This window comes from Artemia franciscana, chromosome 2 (genome assembly GCF_032884065.1).
Source record: "Artemia franciscana chromosome 2, ASM3288406v1, whole genome shotgun sequence".
In the NCBI taxonomy this organism is placed as follows: domain Eukaryota; kingdom Metazoa; phylum Arthropoda; class Branchiopoda; order Anostraca; family Artemiidae; genus Artemia; species Artemia franciscana.
The window spans coordinates 22,799,008-22,814,526 of NC_088864.1; the positions used below are offsets into that span (position 1 = coordinate 22,799,008).

The following is a 15,519-nucleotide window of genomic DNA, read 5'->3' on the forward strand; positions in this document are numbered from 1 at the left end:
GGGACCCTTTTTCTTGACTAGAAAACGTCTACCTTTTGTCTGCTTCATTAAGCTCTAAGTACACAATTAAGGCTCTAAGTATTTTACTTAAGTTTCTCTTCAGAATGTGTATAATTACAAAAAATATGTGATTAAGGAATCTACAGAGTCATAAGTGAAATTTATACTTAATTGCATTAGGCCCAATATTGAACATCCCATTTTACTGTTGCTCCTAAGACGTGCCCTTCTCTAGCGAATCCAAAATCAATCAGTCATGGAGAAAAAGTCCGAAAAATGTGTCAGCAATGCCCTCTACCATGAGAGGGACGTCTTGAAACGGCGTCCATGTCAGTGGTTTACAAGTATTTTGAAAACGGGTTTTTAATATTTAGTATACTATGGGCCGTGGTCTATTCTTTACTAATATGAAGTTATCGCTGCAACCATAACACATACTATCTTCGATCGAAGGAACTGTTAAAGATAATACCTGGGAGAGTTACGTCAATTAAGTACAACTCGCCATAGTCCTTCTGATCTGGACTATCTAAAGAAGGGAACTTCCCGCCGGAAGAATCTAAAAGAAAGCTTTGTTAAAATGTACTGTCGCCATACAGAATAACTTTCCAACAGAATTTATGTCAAAAGAGCATTTGCTTATGTGTTTTTAGCAAATATATAATACATATTTAACAATGAAAACGTAATTGCCAATACTAACAGCATATTTTCTGATGTGGCACTGTGAAATCTGAGAAAATAAAAATATTCCATTTACATGATTCTTAACATCTATAAGGAATTTTCACATTGCTTCGAGAGACTGCTTTATAAAGCTTTGATGTTTCAACAAGTTTTTTGATTAGCGGATTATTTTCAGCTCACCAATCACGAACTATTCTACGTAACGCAGATCTTTACTTACCGATGTGAAATTGCTACAAAAGAAAAACTTACGTTCCACTTGTCATTTCTGACTGAAGCTGTACAGTTTCTTCTTCTTCACTGTCTCCACTTAATTCTAGAAAATAGATAAATCACAGTATTGAAGTTGATCTCAAATTGAAAAAGGAGCAAATTTTGAAAAGGAGCAAATTTTTTTGCTCCTTACTGACTTCTTACTACTATCTCCTTACTGACAAAAAAAACTTGGCTATCTCAACTACCATCCATACACATGACGAAAAAAAAGAAAGTGTTTGACATGACCCATAGAAAGTTCCTTCTGTTTGACGATACCTATATCTAAAGACTTTTGGAGGTTAATATTTTTACAAACATTATTACCATGATTGTACCCAAGAGGGAAGAGTCGAAACAAATTTTATTGTGCTTAAAATCATAACCAAATTTCTTTGTTTTTCGTTTTTCTGGTTTTGCTATTTCTTCAGAAAATAGATTAACAGAATTAGCATGTTTCTGTGCAAAGACTATGTCTTTACAGACAATTTTTCAAGTTCAAATTTGTAGTTGAAAATGGCAATGACTTTTTATAAGAAGCAGTAATTATAATATTGTTAACTTAATATAGAGAAAGATTACTATAGAAAGAAGAAAAAGAATTTAGAAAGAACTTAATATAGAAAGACAGAAAGACAAAACTTGCAATCTTGCGTAAAAGGAATAAGCCACCAAGTTGTTGGTAAATTTCCTTGTAAAATTTGGTTTCGTTTTTACTGCAACGTTTCAATATTATAAACAATAATATTACACAAAAAACAATATTATACACACAAAAAAACAAATTTGTGTATCAGTCTATTATTCCTGAATCTTACTCCCAAGAAAAAAGAAAATCTACTCGCAAATATGATCATCAACTAAGCGCAAGCAAATATTGTATTGTATATTTATATATATTTCCGATTTTTAATCAGAAAGCCATGATTTAGGGTCATTACTCGCTTTTTCATGTTTATTTTCTTTTAATAAACTTATATTTTGTTGGGTAGTATCATGAAATATTTATTTGTTTTTCCGCGAAATTTGAAAAAAAAATATAATCTAATTGTTTAGAGAAGTTTTCATAATGCAACTTTTTACGCTGAATTCAAAAATATGACCAGGTTGTTTTCAAGGCACCAGCATTTTCGCTCTGTTTTTCAACAAACCAAAAATTAAAAAAGAAAGAAAAACTGAATTTCGCAGAAAGATTCAGTTCCTAATTATGAAAATTCACAACAAAAAGTAAGCTATCAAATGGACTCAAACTCACAGCCTCCTCTGCAACAGACAAATATTCTGCCACTAACCTATAACGGCAAGCCCTTTGAGACATCATATATAAGGTCTGACAGTAAACCCCTCACAGCAAACTTTTTATGTAATTTAAACTTGTTATTTATAATAACTGGATAAAAATCTACAGAGGTTATCAAGTACTTCGAATGCAGCGACAAGCTTTTATCGCTCACAAAATCACAAGCTTTAGTTCTTAAGAAAAAAAGGATTAACATTGTCCATCAGTATTATCTAATCCGATTTTTTGTTTCCACTGAATCCCGTATGTTTCTATCTCTGCTATTCACAGTAAAAGAAATAAGGAGCAACTCGAGGTTTTGGCAGCTTCCGTTTGGTGTCAGAAAAAAAAATCGAACTGCACAAATGCAGGACTCCATTCGGGAAACCCAAAACCCAGCCGACTCCTATTCCTTTAATATTACAATTATACCAGGTTTATTTATTTATTTAACAAAATTAGCAGTTAATTTATTACGTAATTTTGTAAAGAACCTACCTAAACAGCAGTTGAAATTGCGCTTTGTTACATAAATGAAATTGGAACTATAACTTAGTTCAGAAACATATACCAATAATTGTGTTGCAAGAGCAACACTTTGGTTTTGTCCCGGTTTTTTTTTTTTTTTTTTTTTTTTTTTTTCCTATGCCGCCGATCTCAGCTTATTCCTGGAAACTGGTAAGGGTCTAACCTGTGCGGTTTTTACGGAAAGTGTGGACCTCAGGCCGGATTGATGAATATGACATTACATTTTGGAAAGCTCCGTAGAACTCTTGCCTGGGGCCAAAAAGGATGGTTTTTGCTTGTCCTCGAGCCAGAGCCTATGGTGTGCGAAGTGAAGTGGAGTTATATAGTCTATGTCAGAGAGGAGTATCTGAAGTTGTGCAGCCAAGCTTTCGTTTCATCAAACCATGTTTCTGCTTTCGAGTGGAAAGCTCCGTTCTAGCAGGCAAGCAGGCAGGCACCAGTTTCAAATTGAAGATGGACTAAAATCTATAAGTGTTAAATATATGCGGTAGTTCCCCGGCCCCACAGCCAATATATCTTCTTTGAGTGATAAATAGAAAAATTTACAGAAACAAAAAAGTGCGATTTTCCCACGGGTCCGAAAGTGCTGCCATCTATTATTTCTAGCCATTTCTGTTCGTGATTTCAGCTGACTTTACCATTCTTTTTTTTCTACTTGGGATTGCAATAGAGAAATGGTATCAGATATACCTCTTAAACTTTAAAAGTTCTCTCATTGCTAAAGAAATTAGAGCTTATCCTTTGCTCCTTTCTAAGTGGTGGTGTTAGAAAGTTGGCCTCCGGCAAAAAAGTCAACTTTTGAACTAAGACAGATAGAATTTTTTTTCAATGACAATCGATAGACCTTGATGAGCTGATCAAAGTATATGTCATCCATTTTTTGTTACAAAAATTCCTTCATGACATACACCAGTTTGAAAGTTTCAAGGGGTTGACAACTTCAGTGGTAAGGTACACACTTGAACCAAAAATAGGCCGATATCAATTGTGAGATATGTAGGGGACTTCCAAGCAACAGTCGATTATTAGCTTATAATCATCTTTGGCAATGAGGGGTTTGCAGCTTTTGCTGATTGGTGTACCTATTATCTGTTTCTGGTGTAATTGATGGTAAGAACAACTTGGTTCCCGATTGTAAGACATGTAGGGGAGTTGTAAGTAATAATCGGCTGTTAGGCTACAATGACTTCAGCGACAAGGGGTTTGGAACTTTTGCTAGTTGGTGTACCCATTATTTGTTTCCGGTGAACTTGGATGTATATCCCGGGAGAGGGACTTGTAAGTAAGAATCGGTTGCTAGAGGAGGCTCACGAGGGGCTACAAATTTGTGCAAATTGGTACACATCTATGAAAATCAGGGACCCATAAATTTCTTGTAATGACTCGCCATCCAATAATAAGCGATCCTGGATGGCGAGTCATTACAGGAAATTTATGGGTCCCTGATGGTATTTTGATCCTGAAAAGTTACAGATAGCTTTATAATACCAACTAGATTACATAAGATAATGTTCCAAGTTTCCATCCGTCACGATGTCTACGATTGAAAAGGATAAAGTTCAACCGGCTGCAAAGTGACATTTAGGGGCCTAGTAAGTAATAATCGGCTGTTACTGTGGACCTCGCGCCGGATTGATGAATATGACATTATATTTTGGAAAGCTCCGTACGACTCTTGCCTGGGGTCAAAAAGGATGGTTTTTGCTTGTCCTCGAGCCAGAGCCTATGGTGTGCAAAGGATAAAGTTCAACTGGCTGCAAAGTCAATTTAGTCCCTTCTTCCAATATTTTTTTTTTTTTTTCAACCCTGAGGAATAGCCTTTGATCATCTGATTACTGATTGTGTTATTCTTTGTCTCTCACGGAAGAGGGACTTGTAAGCAAGAATGGGTTGCTAGAGGAGGTTCATGAGGGGCTACAAATTTGTGCAAATTGGTGCACATCTATGGTATTTGATCCTGAAAAGTTACGGATAGCTTTATAATACCAACTAGATTATATAAGATAATGTTCCAAGTTTCCATCCGTCGCGATGTCTACGATTGAAAAGGATAAAGTTCAACTGGCTGCAAACTCAATTTAGTCCCTTTTTCCGATATTCTTTTGCTGTTGTTTTTTCAACGCTGAAGAATTTGATCATGTGATTACTGATTGTGTTCTTCTTTGAATATGCCGTTTTGAAAGCTTTGATAGTTTTGGCAACTTCAGCATTTAACCGATAGCGAAGAAACAAAACCAAAGTGTTGCTCTCGCAACACTTTAATCGGCAAAGCCGGACAAAGGTTGCCGCAACACTTCACGTTGCCCAGGCAACGTAGGTCTAGTTTGACTCTAGTCTAGATAAAGTTGATTTCACTTAATATTTTCAGAATCCGTAACACAAGTCTCCGACGAAAACCTCCAAGCTAAATAATTTAATAAAATAATAAAATGACTGGACTCATCTTCTAGTTGATGCCAAACTTACTGGCATCTTAAATACCTTTGGCAAACTACCTAGGACGATCCCCTCAGAAATTGGAAGCATTTACCCATGTCTATGAAACGAAAATTTGGAAATATGAATACGCAGGAAATGGAAAAATAGGCTACTACCTGAGACAAAGCTTGTTATATTTGAGTATTCTTAGAAATATTGGAGGTATTTTAATTTGAAAAGGTTATATGAACCAAGCTATTATAATAAAACAAAATAAATAAAAACGTAAGACCAACCAACTTCCGCTAGTTTTCTCTTTTCTTCTGCAGAAATTTCTGTCACCATCTCAACTTCAGAAGACTCGCTCTCACTCTCGGACTCTTCGTCCTCAGCTTCTTCTACTGCTGCAGATTCTATTTCTTCCACTTCCCCTTCTTCGTCCTTATCTTCACCCTCCATTTGTATCTTGAGGCCTGCCATATCTAAATCTGATTCAACAGACCCTGATTTTAGTGCTGGGGGTCTGACTATGGATAGCAGACCTGGGACGTCACCAGAGGCTCTAAAATAACAAACCAGTCTCGCTAGTCACTCTTATGTACAATAAAAACTGTTGAATCATATTTTGTTATTGCTTGAAATTGAAGACGATAAATTATAACCTTAGCTCTAAAAATCTAGCCATTTATGTCCATAGAAAAGAGAATTTAAAGGTTAGATGGGAATTCAGAATTTAGTCTTTGGACCTAATACTACCAACACAGCTTCATTTTTAACTTGTTTACAAAATAATCGTAAAATACCACTATCAAAACCAAAAAGATAGTCATTCATTGAGCTATCCTCAATTTGCAGAAGCCGCGTCCAATTTAAAACATATACAAACATCCTAAAACGCTTTGTTTTTAAATTACAAAAAAAAATAAAAACATGCAAAGGCATCTTGTGTTTCTAATACGAAAAAATCCCAAATTGTTTTTGTGTTTTCAGTCAAGTGCTAGTTTCACATAATCCTAATACTAAACAAATGGAAATGTCATTATCGGTTTATTTGCCCTTGTTTTATAGATATAGATAAGTGATGCATGGGCTGCGAAGCAACGATTTGTGTTCGTTTTAAGTTTCAAATCCATTTATGGACGAATTTGTTAAAGGCGTAGTTAAGTAAAAGAATAGCGTATAAGGAATGGTTCCAAGTAGCTGTTTGAGGTCCGTAGATGAGAAAGATGTTACGTTACCGAAGAGGGCACTTGAGTCTACGATTTGGTCGATAATGCAGTACTGAGCAGGTGCTTGGGGTTTTGATAAGAAAGCCAGATTAGATAGAATGCAATTTAAGCATTATCTTACTACTGCTACTACTACTACTACTACTAACAACTCATCGCAGTACAAAGCCGTCTAAGGCCAACACAGCTACGCACGCTCCTCCTCCATCCCAATCGATTCAAAGCCTCCCTCTTTACACCCTCCCATGAAGTTCCCATTTTATTTTAAATCTTTCCTTCGGATGACCTGCTTTCCATTTCGCCCTAGACGGTTGGCCGAAAAGGACAATCTTCGGCAATCTGTCATCCTTCATCCGCAGAACGTGCCCTAACCGTCTCAACCTTTCTTTCATTATAGCCCTAGAAAGTGGGACTGAACCATATTTTTCGTACAGCCTACTGTTTGAAATACTGTCAGTCAGCCGGGTATCCAGAACAACCCGTAGGCAATTTCTCTTGAAAACATCTAGCAAATCTTCGTCCGTTTTTTGAAGCGCCCATACTTCAGAGCCATATTTGACCACTGTCATCACTGTAGCTTCCAATATTCTAATCTTGGGTTGCAGACTTATCTTCCTATTCTTCCAAACTTTTTTTAACACCCTGAGAATTGGTCATTCTAATTTACTTCTTACATTTTCCTCTAAGTCTTTTCCTACAACTCTATCTCGGTTTAGCATATTTTCAAAATGTTCTGCCCATCTCTCTAGCTCTTTCTTTGTCACTAAATGTGCCCCCATTCCTATCTTTAACTAGGACATGTCCGAATTGACTACTCCCTCTCAATTAGTTAACATGCCAGTGCAATATTTTACTATTTTGCCGTCTAGCTGCATCTTCCAGATCCTCGGGACGGATCTAATTTTTTAATTTCAGTTTCGAAGATCGCATTTTATTACAAGTCTTAATATATGAGGTTTGCTGAGGACGGCTCTTGGATATGGACCCGAAGTCATCATTTAAGGTTTAAAGAAAGTTCACTGTCATAGATCAATTCTCTTTTGTTTCACTTGTTTTTTTTTATGGTGGAAAGGCCGATTGGTCTTTTTTGATTTTATCCTTTTTTGTAAGCACAAGCACCATTTAGTTTTATGACTACGAGAGATTATGCAAATAAACTTATTTGTTGTTTGTTTGAAAACCGATTTATTTTGTCGGTATTTTTGGGAACTCAAAATGTTCCGAGCCTTTTCCGAATTGCATTACATTTCGTTTTCTCGCTAGCAGAAAGACAAAACTTTTGATGCTAAAAATATTCGACGTATCTAGGATCTGATATTTTCTTTTCTGTTCGTGATTTACCTTTTATGGTTATTATCTCCTAAAAACAGCTGCAAGAAGCCTATTGTATTCTTTGTTAAGCCCAAATGTAAAGACCAGATCTTGCTAAAATATGGCGTTGCGTGTAGAATACTTTTCTTTAATGCCGCGGAAAAATATATTACCATTTCTAAAAATGTGGTTGATTGGGTTACTTCTAATTCAAGTAAGTAATTATACCTGGAATGATTAGCGATTGTGTTTAAAAAACAGACTTATAGTTGAAAAGAATTTTTTAGTTTTCCTTTGTGGAGGGACATGATTTTCTTGAGGGAGACTTGTTCCTGTCCCATTTTTCATAGGCGTGTTCTTGTTTATAGTTATTTCATAAATATTTTATCGTTAAAGGCCTCGGATGTCATCCATGGTCATTTAATACAATTTAGAGACTGCTCAACAAAATAGCCGGGATTTCGTTAAGCAACAAGACTAGCTCGTTTTGGAGACTTAAGTACTAACTATAGAATAAACGGAGTTTCTCTGAAAATTCTAGAATATACAGCTAGATTACAATCCTCAATTCGAGTATCTACATATCTTCCATATATTTATAAAGTATTTTTTATAGAAAAAGTTGAGGGCTGCCAGACCCCGACCCTTCTTTGCTACAGCTTTTTATTTTCAGTTTTACACCCTATAAATGCATATCTTCTTTTTATTCATGTTTTACCTCACAAGAAAATTTAAAACATTTCATTTTTGGGTATGCTTTTTATAGATACTTTTTGATCTTTCCAATTTTTAAAAGGTCACACAGTTCTGTACTTTGTTTTGTAGCTCTCTCAGACTCCTAAAATGTTAATTATTGCCGTTATTCTTGAGAAAATGATTGAAAAATCATTAGGTATTTTCCCTTTTTCACAAATCATATTCATTATCTTCAGAAACTTATTTCTAACCTTAGAGCCACCATATTTAAGAGAGTCATTTACTGACTATCAGCAACTGGAACCTTATCATTTTTCAATCCTTTTAATACTGTCAATAATTCTTCCTCACAAAACAAAACTTCCTTTTTTCACATCGAAGGTATCACAAACTTTAAAAAAAAAAACACTCTCGATTTTTAGTAAAGACAAAAGTATGCAGAAATGCACATTGACCAAACATTATACTCAAAAGTGTTCAGGTGTTGATCGAAATTTAAGAGTCAATATAGAGGCAGGTTTTTTGGTTTAGGCTCCACGTCCTGCGGTATGCTAACAACGTAAATCTGATAAAAAACTGTAATTTATGAGAAAAATAAATATTTTGTCTGAAGTTCCGTTTTATGAGTGAAAAAAGGGAATCCAGGACATCGAGGAAATACGAACCAATCGATATAACTTGTTTAAGTGGGCTATAAGTCTCAGCTTTAACAAGGAAGTCATATAACAACTACAGCCGACCTGTTAGCCTAAATATTATATTTAACAAAACGATGATTTTTAGCCTGGTTACGTGGTGTTTTAGGAGAAGAAATCTGCAAGAATGGCATTCTGATAAAATGGATGGAGATTGATAAAAATGGCAGTTCCTTTTCTTTAAGTTCCTTATTTCAAGTGGTTACTCATTCTCTTCCGCCTGGTGTACATATCAGAGTGCCACTTATTCCGTCACGATCTACTTATTACTCATTTCAAGGCGCTGTCAACTCTCTGCCACCCGGTGTACATATCAGAGTGCTACTTGTTCCATCACGCTTCTACTTATTACACATTTCAAGGGGCTGCACCCTCTCTTCCACCTGGTGTACATATCAGAGTGCCACTTATTTCGCCACGCTTGTACGTTACTTATGTCAAGGGACTACCCACTCTCTGCCATCTGGTATACACATCAGAGTGCTACTTGTTCCGCCACGCTTCTACTTATTCCTTATTTCAAGGGGCTATCCGCTCTCTTCCACATGGTATACATACAGAAAAAAAAGCCTTAACGTCTCATGTTTGTAAGTGTGTGTGTTTTTTTTTTTTTTTTTTTTTTTTTTTTTTTTTGAGGAGAGGGGCTGCGTAATACAATATATTAATTATCTGTTTTTCCTAGGAGAAAGAAAAATGTAGGAAACGCTCTCAATATGCTAAAAAAAAAACAAAAAAACATTACTCATACTTTGAGGATTTTTTAAATGCAAAAGCATTTCTAAGCAATGACCCGATTTTCGTTTTTAGGCCCTGCTTCTGTCATTATAACAACATATGCCTAGTAATATTTAACTTAAAAAAGCGTTTTACCGAGATAACTTTCCTATTTATTTTGTTTTTAGTTTATGTCGTAAATCAACCGTGTTTATAACAGAAATGATTTTTGTTGTGCAATTATATATTTTTTTCGTAATATAAAGAAAAGATAAATTTAATCAATATAAATAAAAACGAAGGATTCCCATAAAACTAGATCGGGCTCGTTTGTCCAAGAGAGTAAAACAGCTTAAGCAAAAAGAAACTTAAGAATATATCGAATGTAAGGGAAATAATCATCCTCAGCGAGCACAAAATCAAATTGGTAATAAAGTAGTTAAATATAACATATAACATTGTATATCATAACAGTATATGTTAAAATATAGCATTGTACATCATAACAGTATTGGGTGCATTTAAGCATTTCATTGAAGATTTCTTTTAATGTATAGGAAAAGGAATTAGATTTAGAAGAAACATAATTTATTTCAACATCACACATTACAACATAAAGCATTAAAAATAGCCGGAACAAGAAAAGGCAAAGATAATAATTGGATCCTATGTTATATGTTTCTATAGGGATAACCCAGCGCAAGGAACTTTCAAACCTATTATTTATAGTCTTCCTTCTTTCCCATCCGATTTTCCATATGCAATCCTAAGGAGAGGAGGGGAAGGAGAGTACGTTTCGGAAGGTTTTTCCTGGAGGGAAGGTAAAAAAATTTATAAATTTGTATGAGAGATCATGACCCCCCCCCTCCTCCCGTACCCTGTGTGAAAGTATGATTTAAAGTAAAGTCAAGCTTTTAAAAACGGCTACGGGAAATTTTTCATCTTGACATTATTCATCTCAAAATAGTATCTTTAATCAACTTACCGTTTCACCTTCATGAGTCTCCTATTCATGGTACCGATCCAACCTTCGTGACACCGTATTTTACGATTAGAGTAAACGTGCTAGTCTTTTACTAATGATATTCTTGTGTAATAAATCCTACATGATTTATTCTTATAGGTTGCCCTGACACGTCAGGACGAGCTTAATTCAGAATTCAACGATGAACTTTCAGACGACTGCGATGGGGGATCTGGCAGAGAAGCGGAAGACATCTCAGCGGCAGAGAATACTATAGAAAGTTATGGACCCGACTTTGATATAGTCTCCGACATGGTTGACTTTTAAACTGCCTTATTTCTCTAATATTTAATGTGAAAGTTTGATGTGAAATGTATAAGATTTAATGCAATTATATTAACTCGATGTGGAAGAATAAACCCCTTATGATATAGCAATAACCATAGTCTAGTAATATTCCAATAGCCAAGTCAATCTGTATAACAGTTAAATGCTACAGAACAGCATAGTCATACATAGTAGCCATATTGGCTGTGTCAGCAAAGAGCCTACACAGGCTTTTGTATGTTTTAGAGGTATATCTGACACCGTGAATGTCTGAAATTGGTGAATATCGACATTCACCGGTGAATTTGCGAAATACCTTTTTTTTTTTTCTCCTTGAATTTAGTCAGCGTTGCCAGTCAGCTTTTTCAGTTTTATGCATGGTTTAATGGTGACAGGTTAGGTTAGGTTTTTCAACCCAATTCTGAGATTTATGACCTAATTTAACCGAACCTAACTTCAACTTTTACCGTCAAAGCTTGTATAAGACTAAAAAAGCTGATTCGAAAAAGCTAATTCCATCAGAAAAAAAAGGAATTTTGGAAATTTACCGGTGAATGTCAACATTAACCAGATTTTGGACATTCATAGTAACATATCTACAGGAGAAATATTTAGTACTTAATGTTAGTAATTCAGGGAGTTTGTTTTTTGAGAAAAACAATAAGGGGGAGAAAGAGCAGTTTAGGTTTGGGGATGAAATTTACCTATTATGGACGAGTTTGTTTAGGGCGTAGTTTAACAAAAGAATACCGTATCAGGAAATGTTCCAAGTAGCTGTTTGAGGTCCGTAGGTGAGAAAGATGTTAAGTTACCGAAGAGGGCGCTTAAGTCTACGATTTGGTCGGTAATGCAGTACTGAGTAGGTGCTTGGGGTTTTGATAAGAAATCTTTTTTTGATATATCATAACTTAAGTATTATACTACTACTACTACTACTACTAACAACAACTCACCGCAGCACCAAGCCATCTGAGGCAAACACAGCTACGCACGCTCCTCCTCCATCCCAATCTATTCAAAGCCTCCCTCTTTACACCCTCCTAGGAAGTTCCAATTTCCTTTAAATCTTTCTTCATGACATCCTCCCACGACAAACCACGGATAACCTGCTTTCCGTTTAGCCCTAGACGGTTGGCCAAAAAAGGACAATCTTCGGCAATCTGTCATCCTTCATCCGCACAGCGTGCCCTAACCATCTCAAGCTTTCTTTCATTATAAACCTAGAAACCGGGATTGAACCACATTTTTCGTTCAGTTTGGGACGGGAGTCAGTGGCGTGACTCTGTAAGCTTAGCCAGAATCGACCCAGCTTTAAATGGGTACCTGGAGAAATCTGGGGAAGGTAAACAGGAAGGGTGTGCGAAAGCACAGGATGGTTGGCCCCCAACCCCCATTGCACTTCCTGGCTGAAGGGCCAAGAAACGGAGATCAGCACCGCCGGTAGGGACTGTAAAGTCTAATGCCGTATCCTTTACCTTTTTTTTTACCTTTACCTACTGTTTGAAATAAGGTCAGTCAGCTTGGTACCCAGGACAATCCGTAGGCAATTTCTCTGGAAAACATCTACCAAATCTTCGCTTCAATATTCTAATCTTGGGTTGCAGACTTATCTTCCTATTCTTCCAAACTTATTTTAACACCCTGAGAATTGGTCATTCTAATTTACTTCTTACATTTTCCTCTAAATCTTTTCCTACAACTCTATCTCGGTTTAGCATATTTTCAAAATGTTCTGCCCATCACTCTAGCTCTTTTCTCATCACTAAATGTGCCCCCATTCCTATCTTTAACTGGGACAGGTCCGAATTGACTACTCCCTCTCAATTAGTTAACATGCCAGTGCAATATTTTACTATTATGCCGTCTAGCTGCATTTTCCAGATCCTCGGGACGGATCTAATTTTTTAATTTCAATTTCGAAGATAGCATTTTATTACAAGTCTTAATATATGGGGTTTGCTGAGGACGGCTCTTGGATATGGACCCGAAGTCATCATTTAAGGTATAAAGAAAGTTCACTGTCATAGATCAATTCTCTTTTGTTTCACTTGTTTTTTTTTATGGTGGAAAGGCCGATTGGTCTTTTTTGATTTAATCCTTTTTTGTAAGCACAAGCGCCATTTAGTTTTATGACTACGAGAGATTATGCAAATAAACCTATTTGTTGTGAGTTTGAAAACCGATTTATTTTGTCGGTATTTTTGGGTCTCAAAATGTTCCGAGCCTTTTCCGAATTGCATTAATGGAGCCATATTTAACCACTGTCATCACTATACTTTCTAATATTTTAATCTTCGTTTGCAGATTTGTCTTTCTATTCTTCCAATTTTTTTTTTTTTTTCGTGAAAAAACACCCTGAGCCTTGGCTATCCTACTATTAACATCCTCACTGCATCCACTTTTTTTTTTTACTAAAAATACTACCAATGTAAGTGAAGCTATACACTTGATCAATCTTTTCGTACCAAGCGTCACCTATTCGTCTTCACTTATTCCTAGCCTTAGTGACTTAGTCTTCTTAAAATTAATTTTCAAACTTGTTCTAGCACCCTGAGCTCGCAAAAACCTTCGAAGTATGTTCATGTTGTTCACACTTTCATCTAGAATACTTAAATCATCAGCATAATCTAAGTCCAGGAGAGTTTTTCCTCCCCATTCGATTCCGTGGTCTTCCATTGCCTTTCCTGTGCTCCTTAAGACAAAGTCCATCAAAATAATCTATAAAAAGGGGGGTAGAACACAACCATGCTTAACTCCTGATTTAATACAAAACCAGCTGCTAACCCCATTTCCTACCTTAACCGCAGCCGTGATATTCTCGTACATAGCACTAATCGCTTTAACGTATTTGTCTGCTATATCATACGAGGATATGACCTTTGCTAAAGCTCTTCTATCAACAGAATCAAACGCTTACTCATAATCTACAAAACTGAGGACCAAAGGTGTTTGACAACTCAGGCACTTCTCAGTTATTAACCTAAGAGTGAAAATTTAGTCGACACATCCTCTACCCTTCCTAAAACTCTGCGCACTCTGCTTCTCTTAGAACTTTGTCTACAGCATATCCCTGTCTATAAAGTATCACATTACTAAGTAATTTGCCAGACTAAGACCAGCAGACTAATGCCTCCATAATTACCACACTCACTCTTATCATCTTTCTTATACAGTGGTATAATTAAGGGTTTCCTAAGATCGTTAGGTACTTCCCCTTTTTCAAAAATCATATTCATTATCTCCACAAACTTATTTCTAACCTCAGAGCCACTATATTTAAGAAGGTCATTTACCGACTATCAACACCTGGAACCGTATCATTTTTTTAATCCTTTTAGTACTGTCGCTAATTCTTCCTCACAAAACAAATCTTCCTTCACATCCAAGATATCGCAAACTTTTTCATTTTCCTCTAAATCTTTTCCTGCAACTCTATCTCGGTTTAGCACATTCTCAAAATGCTCTGCCCAACTCTCTTAAACTCTTTCCTTGTCACTAATTGTAACCTCGTTCCAACTTTTAACTGGGACAAGTCCAAATTCACTACTCCCTCTCAATTTATTAACATGCCAGTAAAATATTTTACTATTATGCCGTCTAGCTGCATCTTCCAGATCCTTGGTAATTTTATCCGTTAAAGTTATGACCTCCACGTCACAACTCTTTAGTTCATATTTTAATGCTTTCTCAACTTTTTTTTACATTCTTTTTGTTTTCATATGATATATCACTAAGATAGTTCCTGTACAAGCCCCTTCTCCTCTCTATTAAACATAAAGCTTTTTCATTAATATTCCAAGCTGCAGTCTTAACTTTCCTCCATGAGACACCATCAGCAACTTCACAATTTGTTTTCTAAGATTATTTCAACCATCTTCCACATTGTCAAATTTTAAACTCTCAAGTTTCGTTTTCAACTGTTCCTGGAAATTTCCTCTCAAATGGAGTCTGCCAACATCAGAGCTTTCCGGGAGGTAGTTACCTTTCCGAAATTTTAGCTCTAAATTAACCTAGACGCTACTAGATGGTGATCTTTACTTTAAACATCAATAATAGCACTCCTATATACCCTAGTATCTTGTATGATCCTGCTGGTCTTGGGTTTACTATAACATAATGAATAAGGTTTGCTGTCTTACCATCACGTGAATACCATGTTAACTTATTGGCCATTTTACGACCAGACACCGCATTGGTTATAACTATATTGTTATACATGCAGAATTACAAAAGTCTGTAGCTATTACTGTATTCTTTTCCTATACAAAATTTACCTAGGCTAGGATGTCATCTATCCCTATTTTTACCGACATGGGCGTTAAATCTCCTAGTAAAACACCATATTTTCACATGGGACCCTGTGTATTTGCTCCAGTAACTGTAAGTAAAATTAGTCTGAGTCACTAGTATCTCCGT

The 15,519-nt window shown here is 36.0% G+C and overlaps 1 protein-coding gene across 1 annotated transcript in view; it reads right to left on the minus strand.

The window, feature by feature from the left end:
• LOC136034633 (uncharacterized) overlaps window positions 1-15,519 on the minus strand; it is a 45,906-nt gene that overhangs the window by 9,778 nt on the left and 20,609 nt on the right. The window contains exons 6-7 of the mRNA XM_065715938.1: window positions 5,464-5,729; window positions 940-1,003 (exon numbers count right to left, since the gene is read on the minus strand). Coding sequence (XP_065572010.1) covers window positions 940-1,003; window positions 5,464-5,729 — 330 coding nt within the window. The remainder of the gene's footprint in view (window positions 1-939; window positions 1,004-5,463; window positions 5,730-15,519) is intronic.